This window comes from Macrobrachium nipponense, chromosome 38 (assembly GCF_015104395.2).
Source record: "Macrobrachium nipponense isolate FS-2020 chromosome 38, ASM1510439v2, whole genome shotgun sequence".
Lineage (NCBI taxonomy): Eukaryota > Metazoa > Arthropoda > Malacostraca > Decapoda > Palaemonidae > Macrobrachium > Macrobrachium nipponense.
Window position 1 is genome coordinate 43,497,999 of NC_061098.1, and position 20,479 is coordinate 43,518,477.

The following is a 20,479-nucleotide window of genomic DNA, read 5'->3' on the forward strand; positions in this document are numbered from 1 at the left end:
AAAAATATCATTCGAAAATACTAAAGTCGTATTTAATTACAGCAAGTCATGTAACTCTTAGCTGGCTGAGAGCAATCTCCTGCCAGGTGATGACACGTTGCCGGATCAACATTGTTCCTTTTAACCTCAATAAAACGCTTTAAAAGCAGGTTGCTGGAGAGAGGAATGCTTAGCCCGAACTTCTCATGGGCAAGGCAGACGTTAGGTACAAGTGTCTATCCGTATGCACAATGCAACTTTAGTTAAGGACTTGCAATCATTTTAAAATTAATGAACAAAATAAGCAAATAGAATTTCTATAACATCAAAATGAATTAATTTTTTCTGAACCTCATAGACAATTAGAGTCAATAATTCAGCTTATGACATTGGTAAATGGACATTTAGAAGTATCAAGTTATAGATATGAAAAAATTTACTTGCAACATTTGCATATGACAATTCAAGTAAATCACATTCATGGGAAAATGTCACATTTTCTTGGAAAATCCAAAGTTTATATAGAAATTAGTTACATAGTGGGTTCTTTCGTTGCATCGCCTGCCTATTAATAAAGTTTAAAAATTAACCTCAGAGGATGCGCGCGAGAAAATTGAATATGAAACGTTTGTTAGGGGCACATAGGATCGGATTTTGTCACAATTTAATTTCAGTTAACATAGAGAAATACAGAATAATGATTAATATTCTCTTTGACTCTTATGTTGCCTGGCAATCTTACAAATAGCTCCATTTTCCACTTCTTTGTCTAGTAACTTACTACAAGTAATATCAAATTTTCTTTGGGATTCGTATTGATATCTGTTTATTTTTTTATAATTATGGATATTTTTACAGTCATCATAGACCTGGATAGGTTCACTCATTATTAATGCCATGGATAAAAAGTTTGTACAGCTGACTCTTTTGAATTCCATAAAATATCAGCGAATTCATGTGGGTTAAGTCTGGTCTTAATGGCTCTCTCCCTCCCGTATTTGATGTTCTGAATTTATTTTGCCCTTGTGACAAATATAATTTCACTTGCAGGCTGATTAATGGAACCTGGTTACAGTATCCTGCAGTACGAGAGTTTCACATCGTAACTTCAAAAAATCGTTCGTCGCTGCGGACGACTACAGTCAAGTAACAACCGCCTACAATGTGAAAGGAATTTCTTGGACATCTTCAACCGACACCCGTATCACATCGTTAATCTCGTTTTAATGCGGAATGCTCCAGCGGCAGTTGGAAATCGACTACAAAAGGGACATACTTCCGACAATTACGACCAGAAGGATATTCAACTCTACGTTGCTGGCGAAGGACTCGTGCTGGGGGTGATTTTATTCATCGCGAACGTATTCGTGTGGCTTAGGATGCAGAGAACAAGTATGAGCGCAAAATAGAACGTTGGACCCCGCCCAGGCAAATTTTCCCCTTGTTTTAACCATTTGGAATTGGCCATTTCATTTGGCAATAGGTGGTTGTCTGGAACTGTGTAATGGACGAAAAGTTGTTCGAACCCTAGTTAAATGTGTAGTAGTATAACCTCGGTCATGTATCCTATATATATAAAGTATCATGTATCCTATATATAAATGATCATAAATAACAGAATCGAAATATATCTTTGCGTGTACACAATAAGAATCTATTTAAAGTGCACATATATTAATCATAATTATATGAATCCATATACATATGTATAAATAAATCAGGTAGCCTATAATCAATCTGTTACCTTTCATCTTACTAATAACTGCAGATATATAACAGTTAGCATAAAAATCAACGAATCAATCAGCATAAACATTAATAATTTATATCAATTCATATATGAAATTTTTATCAGTTAAAATATGATTTTTATCATGTTGATATTTGTTCTATGCGATTATTAGAGTACATTAGTATTTTCTGTAGCATATGTATCTTGAAGAGATGAAGTAAAAAACTGTATCAGTATATATCACGTGATCACTATTATTTACGAATATCATTTGAATATTATGTTTAATATCTTATTACTTGAATCTGTATTTGTGTACACCATGAATTATTTTTTACTTATAAGTATTTTCTATATATCTATATATATATTCACATAGTGTCTGTATCACACTCCTATAAGTCAAATGCAAGTCAAGCTTGAGTAATATTCAGTAGTTGGTTTTGGTAGCTGACCGAGCTTTTATGTAAGTGATTACATAATAAAAATATGGAATGTTATTCCATATATATAAAAGACTAAAACTAAAGAGGTCAACCAGATTGCTTGCAGGAATATGATCAGACCAGAGACGATAAAGTATGTAGGCTAAGATGACATGCTGTCATCTGTGGTCATTCATTTGTTTATAAACTTTAGTCCAAGCTTCCTGCTTGAGACAAACACCGTGACCTATAGCTCAAGCGGCCTACGTGATTAGTAGCTATGTCATCTGATTGTATGTTCGTATGTTCGAGCTACTGTCTGCTTCCTTTATGATTTGTAACCAAGATGGTAGGAGAATAGAGTTAGCCATCATCATTGGCAGACCTGTACCTCTTTACCTAAGCTTTATCATGTAGAACAGAACAGAATTAGCCATCATCGTTGGCAGAAGCGATCAAGCTATCGCCATTAGAAGACCTGTACAATCCTACTTGATCTTCACCATGTAATCTCAGAGAATATAAGTATTTTTATACTTCATGTTTTCTACTAAGAACCTCACATCAGAAAGAAATCATCATGAGTTTAACACATCGTCGTCATAACCAAAGAAGATAATACCGACTTCGTAAGTGATCTACAAACCCCAAGACACTCCAGTGAATATGGAAGTGCAATACCAACCGACTTAGCGAAAGATTATCGCAAGTCTAACAGTCTAACATTACCTCATAGGGCGCCTTATTATACAAGGCAACGGCCCTAATATATATATATATATATATATATATATATATATATATATATTATATATATATATATATATATAGATATATTATATATATATATATATATATATTCATATTAAATTTTAACCGAATGGGAACTTTTCAGTTGAAGTCCTGATTTCTCCTCTGTCCAATGGTTCGAACCGTCGAGAGGACGAAATTATTATCAACTGAAAAATTCTGCCTTCGGTTAACATAAATGTAAATATGTCAATTCCGAGGCAGAGCGAATTGGATATTAAAGGACATTTGTAGCTTAATGCACACACACACACACACATATATATATTATATATATATTATATATATATATGCATATGACTGGTAAAAATGTTCTGTTACAACAGAATTCCATCTTATAAAAGGAGCCCATAAAAACGCCAAAATATAGAGAGAAAAATTCTATATTCCAGATACTGCTGTCTCTCTCTCCAGCAGTCTCTGAAATATAGTATTTTCTCTCTATATTTTGGAGTTTTCATGGGCTCTTTATATATATATATATATATATATATATATATATATATATATATATATATATAATATATATATATATATATATATATATATATATATATATATTTCTCTTCCGAATAATATATCAATTTGTATATAATAAATACATATGCAAGATCAATCACATACCGTCATGGTTGCTAATTAATTTAATTCCTCTCTTGTTGCACCGACAGTCGCGCCGGGGGAGGTCAGCGGATGGGTGAGGCCGAGCGAGGTCGAGGCAGGTAGCACGGCGACCTTGGTGTGCGAGTCTTCGTCGAGTCTCCCGGAATCGGCTCTTTCCTGGCGCTCAGGGACCCTGACGCTGCAGGGGCCACTTCGACGTATACCCAGGGGCTCTACGGCGGCTCAGTCACCAGGTGAGGGAGCTGTCCCTGGCTGAGGGACGGCTTTTTTCGAGCTGTCCACCCATTCTTTTTAGGGCAATGGCGGAATTTTTTGGGGTGTTTCTTCGCGGGAGATGCTTGAGCGATATTCTCTTCGTGAATATCTGTTAACAGGAGCAGACTCATATACAACAACACACACATTGATATATATATATATATATATATATATATATATATATATATATATCTATATATATATATATATATATATATATATATATATATATAAATTCTTCTGTTAAAACAGAATACTGCTCAAGCCTAAGAAGCCCATTAAAACACTCTAGTCTAAAGCTATATTTCGGTGGACTATCTTCCACCCTTATCACGTAGTGAATCTACTACTTGATAAGGGTTGAAAATTTTCCATTGAAATATAGTCCTTAGCTTTAGACCAGAGTGTTTTAATGGGCATTCTATACTCGAGACGTATCCTGTTTTTAATAGAAGAATTTATTGACATAGTATATATATACTCATAGGTAATATAGAAACAACAGAAGTGACTGAGATACCTAGAGAAACGCATTACTTACTGTGCTTAGGGACGAGTATGGTGGTGTTCTGATGAGGTAATTAATAGAATAGAAGCAAAAGATTTTAGAGAAAGCGTAGTTTGATTTTAAACCTGGAAGGAATTGTCTTCGAATCGATAGTGTGCTGTAAGAGTCGCAGGGAACTGGCTATGAGTGAGGTACTTATAATTCTTACCATGGAACTGAAATAGCTGACGTGTGAAGGTTCCTGAGTGTGTGATGTGGAAGCTTCTCTATTTTGTTGAGACTGTTGAGAGTCATCTAAAGTTCTAATAGTGAAAACTAGTGTGTGTAAATGGGAGAATGGTTTGGTGGGTGTGACACAAGTGTGTATTATATCTCCTTATGTCTACCTAATATCATATGAATGGAGGAATATTAATGGTTATAGAAAGGACATCAGTATTAGGTAAAACGTTCTGGTGTAAGAGGTTGAATTGGCTGATATGTTTCACTATACGGTACTGAGCGGCAAGAATGGGGAAGAAATGACAAAACTAGTGAAAGATATTGAAAAAAGAGTAAAGAACTACAAAAGTGCCAGACGCACGATCATAGCTAACTTAACCTTGAATGAAATAAAAACTACTGTGGCTAGAGGGCTGCAATGTGGTATGTTTGATGATTGGATGTTGGATGATCTACATACCAATTTGCAGCCCTCTAGCCTCAGTAGTTTTTAAGATCTGAGGGCCGACAGACAAATAGCCATCTCAATAGTTTTCTTTACAGAAAACCAAAAATGCCAAGGTTAAAAAGGGGTAAATACAAAGCAATAAAAGAGTAATGAATCTGAATAAGGATGATATCTCGAAGGTTGATTCATAGTCCTTAAGAGTTAATTAAACAGGACAAAGGGATTGCCACTCAAGGGAATGACATAATGAGCGAAGCAGTTTGAGTGGCAGATTGTGAGCAATACGTTCAGAAAAAAAAAAAACTATAAATGTTATTGAAAGCGAAATCTAGAATGCAATATGTGGTTAATGAGCAAGGTCATCATCTTTATGGAAGCTAATATAAATGTTGAATGCAAATTAATCAACTAAAATAAGGGTTAATGTTTTTAAACGAATTGTTTGCAAAGTGGATGGAGGTCATGGGGCGGGGTAATAATATTAAAAGTTAAGACATTCAGTTTCGTGAAAACAAATTGTTAAAAAATATCCACAATTATATATTAAAAGTATATTTCCATGTAAGAATATAGAACAAAGAATTTTGAACCACCGTTCCAGTGTAACGTTTAAATGTCATGAACAATTACATTATATTTTAACGTTACACTCATGAGGAACACCGTTCAGGTGTTCGAAATTCTTTGTTCTATATTTTTACATAGAAATATATTTTTAATATATAATTGTGGATATTTTTTAACAATATTCAAAAGGTTAGAAACATGGATAGACACAGACCAAGTGTTTTTGATATAATTCTGTCTTGTGGAGAGAATGAAACTTAATCGACTGGAGGAAGGTGCACGTAATTCTGCAGAAGAGGAGAGGAAGACGAGAAAGTGCAGGATAAACGGTAGGGAAGAGAGAGAGAGAGAGAGAGAGAGAGAGAGAGAGAGAGAGAGAGAGAGAGAGAGTTCGCGTTCGCAAAGTAGAGGTGACTAATGACGCTGACAAGCTATTGCCTCAAAGGGAAAATGGCTTCATATTGAAAGACACACATCATTTACATACATACAGTCACACACAAACACACCTGTATAGTGTCGTGGCATGCCACTCAGATGTGGCTGGTTCGCTTCTCCCCCAGGGAGATGAAAGATCACTGGCTCTTTATTACGTTCAGTTACTGCTGTAGTGTCAGGGGTCTTTAACGGTGGGAGGTTGAGACCAATATTCTTTGGAAGGTTGAGTTTCAAGTCAGTGGCCCCTTTGGTGTTCTTGTTCCGTGTGAGTCGGTTTCTTCTTCTGAAATAATATATATATATATATATATATATATATATATATATATATATATATAATATATATATATATATATATAGACATATATATATATATATATATATATATATATATATATATATATATATATATATATATATATATATATATATATATATATATATATATATATATATATATATATATGCATACACACACACACACACACACACACACATATATATATATATATATATATATATATATATATATATATATATATATATATATATATATATATAGTATATATATATATATATATATATATATATATATATATATATATATATATGTATGTATGGAGAGAGACAGAGAGACAGAGAGAGAGAGAGATACAATTTCCCTGTTGGTATTTCATCGAATAAATTCATAGGTTCATAGGTTCATAGTTCATAAAATTCACGACCCTTTAGTTATTAAAACACGAATGGGTGCAAATAAGTCTGACTTACTCGACAGAAAGCCTTTGCCATTCCAGTATCATGGCATGTGTAAAGAATATCCTTCAATGACTGTGACGCTCTGAATCATTCTTATCCTCTCAGCTTATTTCAGTGACTTAGAGCCTAAGGACTGCCATTTGTGTGTAGAAACTAATAATGCAGTTGACACGTCTTCTCCTTCAGGTCTGAGATGAAGGTGAAGGCTCTCATCGAGGACAATGGCAGGACCTTCCATTGCGATGCCCAGAACGGCCTGGGAGTCGTTCTCTCCACAAACATATCACTGAATGTGCTGCGTAAGTAAATGCTTTGGTTTTGCCCCAGTTCTTATTGATGTCCCTGAGAGAAAAATAAGGAAAGAGATGGAACACGTTTTGCACTTCATTTCTTAAAATTATGAAACATCGAACTGCTCCATAATTGTCGATTTTTGCTTCTGAGTTGTTGCAAAGAAAGTGTGATTCTACGAGCGAATCGAAATCAAGTGAATATAGGACTCAACACTCGAAGTACCATGACTGAGAGGGTTAATTTCGCTGAGAAGATTTTGCAGTGATATTAGGCGTTTTGGAATTTTTTCAAGATAATTTAGAGGAAATATTAAAAACATTCATATTCACCAACTACTGCAACAACGAAAATAGGATAACTGATGTTTATAAGATAAACCAACGTGAATTTCCTTTTGAAGTCTGGCCCTGCAGAGAGGCATTTCTTGGCAGGCCTCGTAGGAGGTACTGCATACAGTGAACCTCATCCGGATCGATGTAAGCTTTACTTAAGGTTCTTTGCAGTGTCCCTTCGTCCCCTAACTGCAACCCCTTTCTTTCAACTTACTGTACCTCCGTTCATATTCACTTTCTTCCATCTTAATTCCCACCGTCTCCTAACAATTGAGTCATAGTGCAACTGCTTTGAGGTTTTCCTCCTGTTGTACCTCTAAAACCTTTTTGCTGTCAATTTCCGTTTCAGAGCTGAATGACCCCATGGGTCCAAATGTTTGACCTTTGGCCTAAATTCTGTAATCTATTCTATTCTAATCTTTTTTTTGACAGAGTGGGGCCGAGAATCAAGATTTATGTATAAAGCAATTTTTACTTCATACCTTTACGGGTTTGATTGCTTTGTCCATCACACTGATTCACCCTAAGTACTGCTTCGAGGTATATTATTATTATTATTATTATTATTATTATTATTATTATTCGCTTTGTCCATCACACTATTTCACCCTAAGTTTTGCCTCCGGACATATTACTATTATTATTATTTGTGTTTCTTGCAGATGGGCCAGTCTGGATGTCGGTGCCGAGCGGAACCATCGACGTCCATGAAAAAGAGGACCTGTTGGTGACGGCTTCGGCCTCTGCAAATCCTCCGCCAGTTAAGTAAGGTTTTCCTCTGCTTTGTGTGAAATCTGTTGGTGCAGGAATATCTGAAATCTCGGGATCTCACGAGATCTCTAGGGCATATGTGAAATGACCAATTCGCTTAGGAGCATCTGATTCCAGAGGGGTCGTACTTAGACACAGTGAAACACTGTTTTGCACTAAAGGACATTTGATCCTCCACGGGCTAGTACTAAACATGAGGAAATAGTGTAGCTGTAACATACATACATATACGTGTATATATATATATATATATATATATATATATATATATATATATATATATATATATATATATATATATATATATATAGATATATATATATATATATATATATATATTATATATATATATATATATATATATATAGATATATATATAATATATATATATATATGATGTATGTATATATATCTATATATATATATATATATATATATATATATATATATATATATATATATATATATATATATATATATATATATATATATATATATATATATATATATATATATATATATATATATATATATATATATATATGTTCGTGTGTGTGTGTGTGAGTGTGTGTATCACGATTAGAAAAAACAGTCAGAAAGAATTCACAGAATGTCCAAATAAACAAGGAAAAATGGACCCTTAGAATAGCCCTGTTTCTCAACTTAATCGTAGGAAATGGCATAAAAACGAAGGTGTTATCAAAGGAGATTATGTGATTCGTGTCACTTAGTCCCCAGCCATTACCCCTGGATTCGGAATGTTAGTCTTCTTCAGAACGAGTCATCTGAAGGTTTTAGCAATAGATGCGCCTGCAGTGGTCCCTGAGACAAAGCTGTGTTCGTCATGTCGTCTGAAAAGATTGAAATTTTAAATTGAAAAGTAATCTCATGATGAACGTATGATGTATCTCAGTTTATCCATTGATATGAACTACTTTTACAAGTGATAATGGCGTCATTATTATGTCTTTATTTTGCTTTTCATTGACGTTCAGTTTCCCCTTGAATTAAGCTCTTATTTTGCAGGTGATAACCATATTATAACTGTTGCATGCTCTACAAGATATTATGTATATTCCATATTTACTCGTAATTTCTATCGTTCAAAAATCAGAATTATGGATACGACCATCGTCAGTTTATTTGGTTGATAATAACAATAAATTACGACGCCCCACGATCGTTGGCTTGGCTTAGATTAGCTGCATTTTACTTGCACGTTTATTCAGCTAATTACAGCAACTTTTGTTGTTGTTATTTGATTCCAGAAGCACAAAATTCCTTTAAATCTTTTTAAAGTCTTCTACCAATTCAATTTGCCATCTATCAAACATTCCCTCCTGCCACTGAAAAGTTGTTTATTGGAGAGAGCTTCAAGGGGCACTCACAATGGCACCTTCGCACTTCTTCAGGTACAGCTGGTGGCACGGTCCTCTGGAATTGGAGGGCCAAGTGGAGCCTGTCGCTGGAGGTGGAGGAGGAGGAGGAGGAGGAGGAGGAGGAGGAGGAGAGGGCCAACTGGAAGGGCGCCTTGAGATGAGAAGGGTCCATCGCCAGGAGTCCGGAGAATACTCTGTCACTGCCACAAGTCCCAGGGGAACCACCACCGCTTCCTTCGTCATTAATGTCCAGTGTACGTGAGTCGGTTTTGCCAGAGCTCCTTTCGTTGGTCATCTATTCTCCTTTCTGGGAGAGAGAGAGAGAGAGAGAGAGAGAGAGAGAGAGAGAGAGAGAGAGAGAGAGAAGTGGAAATACATAGAGCAATCAGGCGTAAGAACACTGTGGGGAAAAAGAGGTATGTATAAAAAGTAAAAATAGAAATAAAACAAATAAAAATAAGACAAAAATTAAAGAAGATAAGACGATAATAATAAAAAATAAACATTTAAATAAAAAAATTAATATAAAAACTTAGAGAATTAAAAAATGAAAATAAGAATAATGAAATAAGAGAAATGATCAAAACGAAAATAATAGAAATTGAAATAACAATAATAAAAATAAAGGTTGACCTTGAGAGATTGGCTGCATTATAAAGTCAGACAGACCGACATGCAGGCAAAATTAAAATAACAAGATTACGAAATGGGATGCAATGAAGGTGTTCTTTGCGGGTTATTGAGAAACTTGTTTGAACAGTCTGGATAAATAGCAGGTTCTCCAGGATTTCTTCTGATCAAATCACAAAATGCTTGTGGTGTCTTTCGTTTGATTCGTCTGTTTGTGAGGATGGAGATAGAAATGTGGTTAAGTTTTGTTTGTATTTGCCATATTTTGTGACTTTTTGTTGTTTGGATGTTTTGAAAACGTAGGATTCCAAACATTGCAAAATGTTGTTGTTGTTGGGAGGGGGGTTTAGGAAAGGTCTATGGAAAAGCCTAAAAACGTCTGAAAAAGGTGTTTCACGTAGAGGTAAAGATACAGGAATTTTAGGATAGGTTTTTATGATTTATTTATTAGAATGAAAATGTAAAAAATAAATAATGTGCATGTTAAACATTACAGAATAGTATTTTCTAATAAAATATAGAATATTTATTTTAATTTTCGTAGGTGAAACAACGCTCTATTTGACGATAGATTTTCGTATAACGTTTTGTACTTGCTACAGTATTCTGATAATGAATAATTTTATTGTTAGAGTATCTGATAAACAGCGAGAAAATCCATTTGCTATGTATTATGTTTTTCCAGGAATGAGGACAACGATATTGCATAATATAAAACTCAAATAAACAAGATTCCATTGCCAAGTCATAAGCTGATTTGGCGTCCCATAATCTGCATCAAATTGTTTTCAGCTACGAATATAAAAATATACACTGAGTGAGCACAGGCAGACATTGGTCATACATAAGCGCTGAAAACGACGTACCATGAAACACATCTATTCCGTCTGCACACCACGTCACGTAGTTACGTATATCTGAGTTTAACCAGATCACTAAGCTGATTAAGAGACTCTCCTAGGGCTGGCCCGAAGGATTAGATATTTTTTTACGTGGCTAGGAACCAACTGGTTACCTAGCAACGGGACCTACAGCTGATTGTGGGATCCGAACCACGTTATATGGATAAACGAATTCCTAATCGCCAGAAATAAATTCCTCTGATTCAACGTTGGCAGAACGGGGAGTCGAACTTGCGACTCCGAATACGTCAAGTAGTGACCTTTCTTTTTTTATATCAATATCTCGTAAACAATCTGTGTTTCATGTGTGTATATAAGTTACCGTTTTAAATGAAGCACTTACAAAACTGGAGGAAGGTCCACATAAAACAAAAACTCGACAGAATTAGTCCAGGAGGAAAGCGAATCATTGAAAACAGAGCGCCAAGAGAGAAGCAGAATGGGGAAGCTGGGAAATCACAACACGTTCCAACAGGAAGCAGTGTGTGAGGAGGTGGAGAAAGGCAAACAGAAGACATAAAGCGAGGATATGGAGGAATGAAGAAAAATAGAATACAGGCAAACTGAGGAGGACAGAAGGGAAACAAGGGAACGACGTCGGCTGATGAAAGCTCTCATTTTAGCCTTTTGCAAAAGAGAATAGTTGAGATGGCTTTATCTGTCCGCCTGTACTTGTTCTGTCTGCCCTCAGATCTTAAAGACTACTGAGTCTAGAGGGCTGAAAATTGGTATGTTGATCATCCATTCCCCAATCATCAAACATACCAAACTGCAGCCCTCTAGCCTGAGTAGTTTTTATTTTATTTTAGGTTAAAGTTAGCTATGATCATGCGTCTGGCACCACTATGGGTGCTAACAACACACGCCACCATCAAGACGCGGCCGAGAGTTTCATACAGCATTTACACTGTACAGAAAAAACTCGGCTGCGCTGAAGAAAACTATGGTGCATTTTTTACTTGGTCATATTGTCTAAAGTTTAATACATCAACTAAGTTACAGGAAGACTATTATGTTGGGCTAAAAAATCTTCGTGGAAACCAGTTTGATTCAGTAAGAGAAAATTGCACCTGTAATTCTGATCAAAACATCAGGAAATAGTCCCACTCCGTACTAACACTGCCAAGTATGAAAATATATCTACAAAAACCAACAAACCAACAACGCAGTAAATGACTGACTTCATGACAGAATGATACCATCCCAAACGGTTCATGGTATTTAGCCTGGAATGAGCTAAAATACTGAGAAATAATCCAGGTGTTCGCATCACGAATCTGCTAAGATGCTCCTACATAAGATCCCGAAGATGCAGCCATGAACACTCACTTTAATTGCTTAGGGAACAAAGGAAAAGTATCCAGAACCCTATTCACTGTTCCCAGTGATGATCTGTCTATCATCCCTTCCAGTTCTGCCCTGTTGCTATGCAATAGTATATTTTTTGGCTTCCGATAAAAATGTTGAAACACAGATTTCCATATTTGGACAAGAGAGGACTGAACTCACCCTGGCAGCAGGACGGAAGTGTATGAAATCCAACAGTGAGCAGGACTTCCCTCAGCCACATAGAAAACTCTGCTACAAAAGGCGGCCAAGAAATGAGTTACTGGTTTCCAGAGGTCCGGAGATTGAAAGATGCCTTCCATACTCACTGCAAGAATAATGGACATTTATATATTGAGTGAAATAATAAAAAACGAACAATGCAACGTTAAAGTTCACTTATGGGGGATGAAGACAAGTTGGCAACAGTATCAGAGACCAAGACAGAGCATAATGACACAGTAATCGATGAAAGAAAGAACACTAATAGACACTTCAGCATTGCAGCTAAATCATTGGTTATTTTGTACAGAAACATACTGGTATGAGTGGGAAGGTGGCTAATAATATGATTATCATAAATAATAAATGCATCTATCTGTCTCTCCTGACTAAGAATAACAGTACCATAAACAAAACTAGTAGCATATCCAAGTTTGTTTGTTTGTATGGTGTTTTTACGTTGCATAGAACCAGTGGTTATTCAGCAACGGGACCAACGGCTTTACGTGACTTCCGAACCACGTCGAGAGTGAACTTCTATCACCAGAAATACACATCTCTCACACCTCAATGGAATGTCCGAGAATCGCACTTGCTGCCACCGAGATACTATTTTCAGTAGCTTACAACATGCGAATATTCATCATCAGGGTCTATTCGGTAATTTGGGGAGTTTTCTTACAATGTTTGGTTGGGGCAGTTTCATTCTTTCACAGAGACTTGCTAGGCGTCTCAGGGAGTCGATGGTTTTCAGGATAACTGTCTTTCAAATAAGCATGTTTATATAAAAAAATCTTATCCAATAAACGTGTTCTTCAGCCCTGAAATATGACTAAAACTTATAGTTGTAATCAAATCCCAATATATCAGAACAGAAAGCAATAAATTCATGCGTGACAGCGTGAGCAGGTCGGCTCAGTCCCTCTCGTAGTCTTGTCAAATACGACCGAGTTTATTGCACTTGAAGAAAACACCTCCAATGTTTTTTTCTACCAACATTTCTAATAATATGATTTCTCATTAAAGTCAAGCAGCAAATCATCTTCCAGTAAAAAGCAACATGATTTTCACCTCTTGTAAACTAACAGATGCCTGAATGACCTGACTAGAGTTATGCTACAATTTGGGGCAGTTTTTATACATATTATTGTAGGTAACTGACGCTATTATCCTGGTATTACCCACTGATGCTATTTTTCAGTTGAGCCTCATTGCTTCTTTGTCTCTTGATATAGGGTGTCCATAAAATCCCAGTACCATTACAAGTATTTATTGCCCATAATGGTACTGGGATTTTATGGACCCCTGTATTTTTGTTAAGAGGATTACACTGAGAGTTGCAGGTGGATGTTGACTGAAATATTACAAAAGGTTCGTGATTGGAAAACACTGAATAAATGTTTGAGTAGAAAGGGATGTAACCTTTGACCTTCTATGTGGGTCAAAATATGTTGGCCATTGTTTTCATTGTTCTGACATGTATGCGGGATAGATTTCGTATTTGATGTCGTTACTCCGCTAATAAAACAGAAGTGCAAATTTGCTAATTGGTATTTTGCATGAATTGTCTGGACGTTCAACGACTTTGTTTATTTGTCCTTGAAATATGATTGGTTTCGTTTTACTAGTTTTGATCAACTTACTTCCGACCATTGATTTATGTATTATATTATGCTCAGAACTTGGTCGAATAATGCAATGGATATTTATGAAAGATTTCTTATTACACAGTGACGTCATAGTCAGTGTTAAGGTCTAGGTCATACCTACGTTAACGTCAGAGTCAAACAGGAACTTAAACTGGGCCATCACCTTTGAACTAAGAGAGACAGATCAATTAATGATGCCTCTTCGAAGAGTGAAATCATGGTCAATGTAAAGTTCATACTTATAAGTCAAAGGTGAAATAAGATTTTAAGGTAAAGGAGATAGAGTGGTAAAGTCGGAATTTGAGATGAGGGTTTCGTTCATTTGGTGTAGATGTTTGTCCTTTGGGTGGCAGGAGTTTGCAATAAGGTTTGGTCCTTGTTGCTGGTAACTAGCAGTTAGATTTGGGGAGTGAGATCACTCGTCTTCTGAATCTTGCCCTCTCTGGATGTTCTTGGCTGAGATGAAATGGCCAAATTTGAGAGAACCAAGGCTGTTTCCTAATAGTGAGCATATATATATATATATATATATATATATATATATATATATATATATATAATATATATATATATATATATATATCATATATATATATATATATATATATATATATATATATATATATATATAATATATATACATATATATATATATATATATATATATATATATATATATATATATATATATATATATATATATATATATATATATATATATATATATATATATATATATATATATATATGGGGATACAATCCACAATAAAATAAAATCCTCTTGTAGTTTAAATATATATCTCTAGTAAAGGATTAAAGCTTTCGACCATCAACTGTGGTCTTGTTCACATTTTAGTGAACAAGACCACAGTTGATGGTCGAAAGCTTTAATCCTTTACTAGAGATCTATATTTTAAACTACAAGAGGATTTTACTTTATTGTGGATTGTATCCCTATTTACTTAGAGGTACGACATAGTTCCTGGCTTCTACATATATATATATATATATATATATATATATATATATATATATATATATATATATATATATATATTACTAATATGCAATATGTACACAACACACACACACACACATATCCAGACATTATTATAACGAAAATGTTCCTAGGAACTCAAAAGAAAAAAAAAAAAACGACGTGGCAGACAATATAGCGACTCGCGTCCTATGTTCTGCCGCTCTCATGACACAAAAGAAGGCATGAATAAGTCAAATGTTATTCCTCTATGGAGTGATGTTGGTCGCTTTAGATGCTCGAAAACTATTGAGTTGATTCTTTTCGGCATAAAAGATGCCGGCTGAAGCTAATGAATCTCTGCTGGAACTCCGGAAGTGTCATTAATCTCCAACCAAAGCCGGGGTCAATCCGCAAGGTTGAAACAGGGGCAGTTCGACTCATTTTCCATTATCCCCTGTGATTACCTGATGCCACGATACCTCTTGCAAAATTAAACGCTCTCTCTCTCCCCACCTTTCTCTCTCTCTCTCTCTTTTGTGTGGATGTGTGTATCTGGGCTCATCGAGTTTAGCCTGAGAATATGTCAGCTGGTATTCCTGGGTAAATGGTGTCATGTGTTATGTATGGCTGTTATTTCACGTCTACAGGAATAATTCTCTGGCTATGTCTCTCTCCTTACACACACACACACACACACACACACACACACATATATATATATAATATATATATATATATATATATATATATATATATATATATATATATATATATATATATATATATATATATATATATATATATATATATATATATATATATATATATATAGTACTGGTAATCTTCTTGGACACGAAGATAGGTTACTTAGTTGTATTCCAAAAAGAACATGAAAGCTGATTTTGTGAGGATATATATATATATATATATATATATATATATCTATATATGATATTATATATATATATATATATATATATATATATATATACATATATATATATATATATATATATATATATTTATATATATATATGTATATATATATATATATATATTTATAATATGATATAAATATATATATATATATATATATATATATATATATCCCCCATATAATATATATATATTATATATTTGATTAATATGTAAGTCTTAGCAGAGAGAGAGAGAGAGAGAGAGAGAGAGAGAGAGACTGCCCTCATTTCCCAGTATGTTAGTTTCTGAGCAGAAATTTTTGTTTGTCCATATCCTTCCTCCAATCCAGGTGTCAGCCTTTTCCTTCCCATTCAGAGCAGTATCAGTAATGTCCAATCTTGTCTTTCGAACCCAGACGGTCCTGAGAACATCGTGACATCCAAACGGGTGACGGTGGATGAGGGTGGCTCAGCTTCCGTCCTCTGTACAGCAGTTGGCAATCCTACACCGAACGTGACCTGGGTCAGACAGGAGGATAACAGCAGGTAGGCAATCAGGTCAATGTCTCAATACTGAATAAACATTTCCCTGTATGTATGGTTAGGTACGCCGCTCACTCTAATAAATCCGGTAACCATTAAAACGATACATTCTATTCTACACTACCACTAATCTCCTTAAATCCACGGTAGAAAGGTAAGGGAAACAGGGACTTGGAACAAGTACTTTCGTAGTATATTCTACATTTTCAAGTTCACACTGATATACTACGAAAGTGCTTCTTCCAAGTCCCTGTTTCACTTACTTTTCTACCGTGGATTTAAGGATATTCTCAAGTACTTTGTGTTCCTTCGTGCTACATTGGATATGACTACCATTAATAAATGAATCCAATGGGAAGAGGTTTTTTTCCTTGATTTACGAATAATCTAACTTCATTTCTTCAAAACTGGACTCAACAAAATTCTGCCGCTGTAAAGAGCCAATTACCCAAACCATTTTCAGACCCTGACCATTACTGAGAAGAGGCAGATAAGAGAATTTTCCTGATTTGAAACTAATCGTTTGTTGTCTGTAATGTTCTCAAATCAGGATTGCAGGGTGCTGCTATTCCAAGTAAAAGTCAGCGTCTTTTATTGAACTTTGCCTTCAGATTCATACATTCGTAAGGAAGGACACTGTATGTTCGTGTATGAAGGAATTTACGAATCTAAAAATCCTAATTTGTAATGAAATTATTCATTAGAACATTCAACTATCCTCCTTTCTATGGACATAAGACTATGGGAAAGAAGTGTGAGCGTCATGCTACATCTGCCTTACGAATCAGTTTTCATTCTTCAACCGAAAGGCTTCTTTCCCTCGAAAGTCTTTTCAGTCTCATTCTGTTCAAACTGAAAAGTTTAGTTCGCACAGAATGAAGGATCGACGAGAGAGGCAAAACATCCGTTGGACGAACCGTCTCTGCTCAGTACCGAAATGTTTGTTTGTCTGGTGTTTTTACGTTGCATGGAACCTGTGGTTATTCAGCAACGGGACCAACGGCTTTACATGAATTCCGAACTACGTCGAAAGTGGACTTCCATCACCAGAAATACACATCACTCACCCCTCAATGGAATGCCCGAGAATCGAACTCGAGGCCACCGAGGTGGCAGACCAAGACCAAACCGACCACGCCACTGAGGCGCCCAGTGCCGCAATGAAATAGGAGTAACGATCCCCAGAAGCCGAGAGAGAGAAGCCGAAATCTGAGCCGGAGAGCCAATTTAGGGTGCAAATCCGGTTTTGATTCTTAACAATATCCGCTCGCTCGCATATGAAACGGAGGAAGCTTTAGCCTCGACGGCATCAAATATTCGCGGCTTTTGAATGCATTTGACATTTTTGATGCACTTTGACGTCCAGAAAGATGAAAATGAAATATTCAGTCTCGTTTGGGCGCTGAGTGACCTCTCCTGAATAAAGAAGGAAGGGCAGCGGTTTCCTCTTTAGCGGTGATTGAGAGGAAGAGAAGCCATGACTGAAATGCAACAGACCAAGAAATAATGGTAAAAAGTCCAAATAAATGATCCGTAATCAACCATAAGTGCTATGTTAGTGATTTTATAAAACGATATATCAAAGTCACAACGCCCTCATTAGATAAATGTACTTTATAGCCTGACATAAAAATGGATTTTAAAGAAAAACAAACGTTTAGATAAAGATTTTGTAAAATAAGTTCCTACTCCTGAACATATCAGATGGAAAACCTCATAGTGAAAAGAGTCACTTTGTTAGACGTTTCTGACATTTTTAACTGCGCTTATATAACATGAGAACTGTTCTTCATAGATTTAATGCTTTGATAAACTCCCTTTCCTTAAAATGAAACCGCAACTTGGTATATTAATGATGACAATTGCCGATTTACTATAGTGACTCCTAAATTTGTATTTTCTGGAAATACAAATTTCAGCTTATAACTTTCAACTTTTCTAAATAACACGTAGCCAAAGATTTTCTGGTGTTTGCAATCACATTCTCAAATCCCTGAATTTTAGTAATGACTCCTTGATTCCAGTTTTGACGTTTTTGTTGTTTATTTTCCACCGCGCAAAACCAGAATACTCGGGCAGAAATTTTGCTGTCCAAGTAAATCGTATTAATCAAAATATCGAAAGCAGATGGTATTGACAGCGACTGGTTTTTTGGCAGGTAGATTAAAACAAAGGCTTCCTCTATCTGGGATGAGTTCGACTTCATCCCATGACGAAATAATTTATACGCGAAAAAGTAGACCATGTAAAATTTGTGAAATATATGACACAATGGTCTTTGAAATAGGGAAAATATATAAAACAACGCTCTTTGAACCAAACAAAAACTTCTTTCAGTTTTCTTCTGAAGATGGAAAAAGAAACCCACAAGATAACCGAGTATAACTTGTTTACTTGTAAGCATTTACATGGCATTAACACTCGAGTGGGCCTGAAAGCACTCGAGTGTTAATGCCATGTAAATACTTACAAGTAAACAAGTTATACTCGGCAATCTTGTGGGCTTCTTTTTCCACAATGCCCTTTATGGTTGCCCTGTGTTATGACCTAAGTCCGCCATTTGGTGAGAAGCAGGAGACCTTATATAACCCTAGAGGATTTCGTGATGTCTTGCAGCAACTCCGAGGTTCTCTCTTGGGGCATCGGCGAAGCCAGACTCTCGATCGAGGGGGCGACCAGAGCAGACACGGGATTCTACCTCTGCCTTGCCTCCAACGTCGTCTCCAGGGCGGAGCCCGTTCGCGCGGCGGTCGTCGTGACTCGTAAGTAATGTTTCTCTTCTTAAACTCTTCTTTATCCACTGATTAACATGAGTGGTTCTGAGTCAATGGCAATAAGTTCAGCTCTTTTTTTTTTATCCACTGATTAACACGAGTGGTTCTCAGTCAATACCAATGAGCTAAACCCTTGTTTATCTAATGATTAACACGAAAATGGTTCTCAGTTGATTGCAATATAGGTTTTGATTAGGTCTGAAGCGCTGTTAATGGTTTTACTCTTCTTCAGTTACTTAGCCTTATTTCCATCCTGATAATTTATGTTGGCCCATTTTCCGAAGGTATTCATTCTCAGCAGATACATGAAGTGACGGTCCGTTGGCAAGGTGATTAGTAATTTGAGTACTGTGTTTTTACTGATATAGGTATTGTTGCTTTGGTGCAGTAGCTTTAAAATATCTTTCCTTTGCCAACTGAAATACAACGCATTTTGTAATGGAGGAGCTGCTTGGCAAATCGTGACAAGTGTGAATTCGTATGTTCGTATTTTCTTTAATGTTACCTTTCACTCATTTGCATACAAAACTGGCATTCATTCTATTACATATCTTAAGGATGCATATTCATCGAATTCAAGACATCTGGGCAATTATTTTTTATTTTTTTTTTTTGTCGGAGAGAGAAATAAGTGTCCCTTATCATTTTTAGGTATTCGTCAAATGTCTGTGAATTCGTAATCCATTACAACAAATTTGAGCACCATTGGACAAGTCCGTCTTTTCTCTCGAGTCTAAAAGTCATCCACTCAGTTTTATCCTTCCTTCTCCTTCTGCAGAAACTCCAGAGGTTCCCGACGAAGTGGAAGAAGGCGCAGAAGAGTCCTACCTGAGTCCCTGGGCTCACTTGGGGGGGCGGAGGCCGCCTGGAGTGCAGCGTGAAAGCCGCCCTTCGCCCACTTTCAAGTGGACCATCAACGAGGACCGAGTTTCTGCTAAATGACCGGAATATTTCATAAGGGTGCCTGAGGTGAGAGGGGCTCCTCCTCCTC

At 35.8% G+C, this 20,479-nt stretch overlaps 2 protein-coding genes across 2 annotated transcripts in view; both read left to right on the forward strand.

Moving 5' to 3' along the window:
* LOC135209487 (nephrin-like) overlaps positions 1 to 3,797 on the forward strand; it is a 39,573-nt gene extending 35,776 nt beyond the window's left edge. The window contains exon 11 of the mRNA XM_064242142.1: positions 3,618 to 3,797. The gene's annotated coding sequence lies outside the window, so the exon portion shown is untranslated. The remainder of the gene's footprint in view (positions 1 to 3,617) is intronic.
* The window catches only part of LOC135209821 (nephrin-like), a 79,746-nt gene extending 59,316 nt beyond the window's left edge, over positions 1 to 20,430 (forward strand). The window contains exons 7-12 of the mRNA XM_064242593.1: positions 6,957 to 7,069; positions 8,059 to 8,161; positions 9,580 to 9,800; positions 16,588 to 16,717; positions 19,331 to 19,476; positions 20,267 to 20,430. Of these exons, the coding sequence (XP_064098663.1) occupies positions 6,957 to 7,069; positions 8,059 to 8,161; positions 9,580 to 9,800; positions 16,588 to 16,717; positions 19,331 to 19,476; positions 20,267 to 20,430 (877 nt within the window). The remainder of the gene's footprint in view (positions 1 to 6,956; positions 7,070 to 8,058; positions 8,162 to 9,579; positions 9,801 to 16,587; positions 16,718 to 19,330; positions 19,477 to 20,266) is intronic.
* The last annotated feature ends 49 nt before the right edge of the window (positions 20,431 to 20,479 follow it).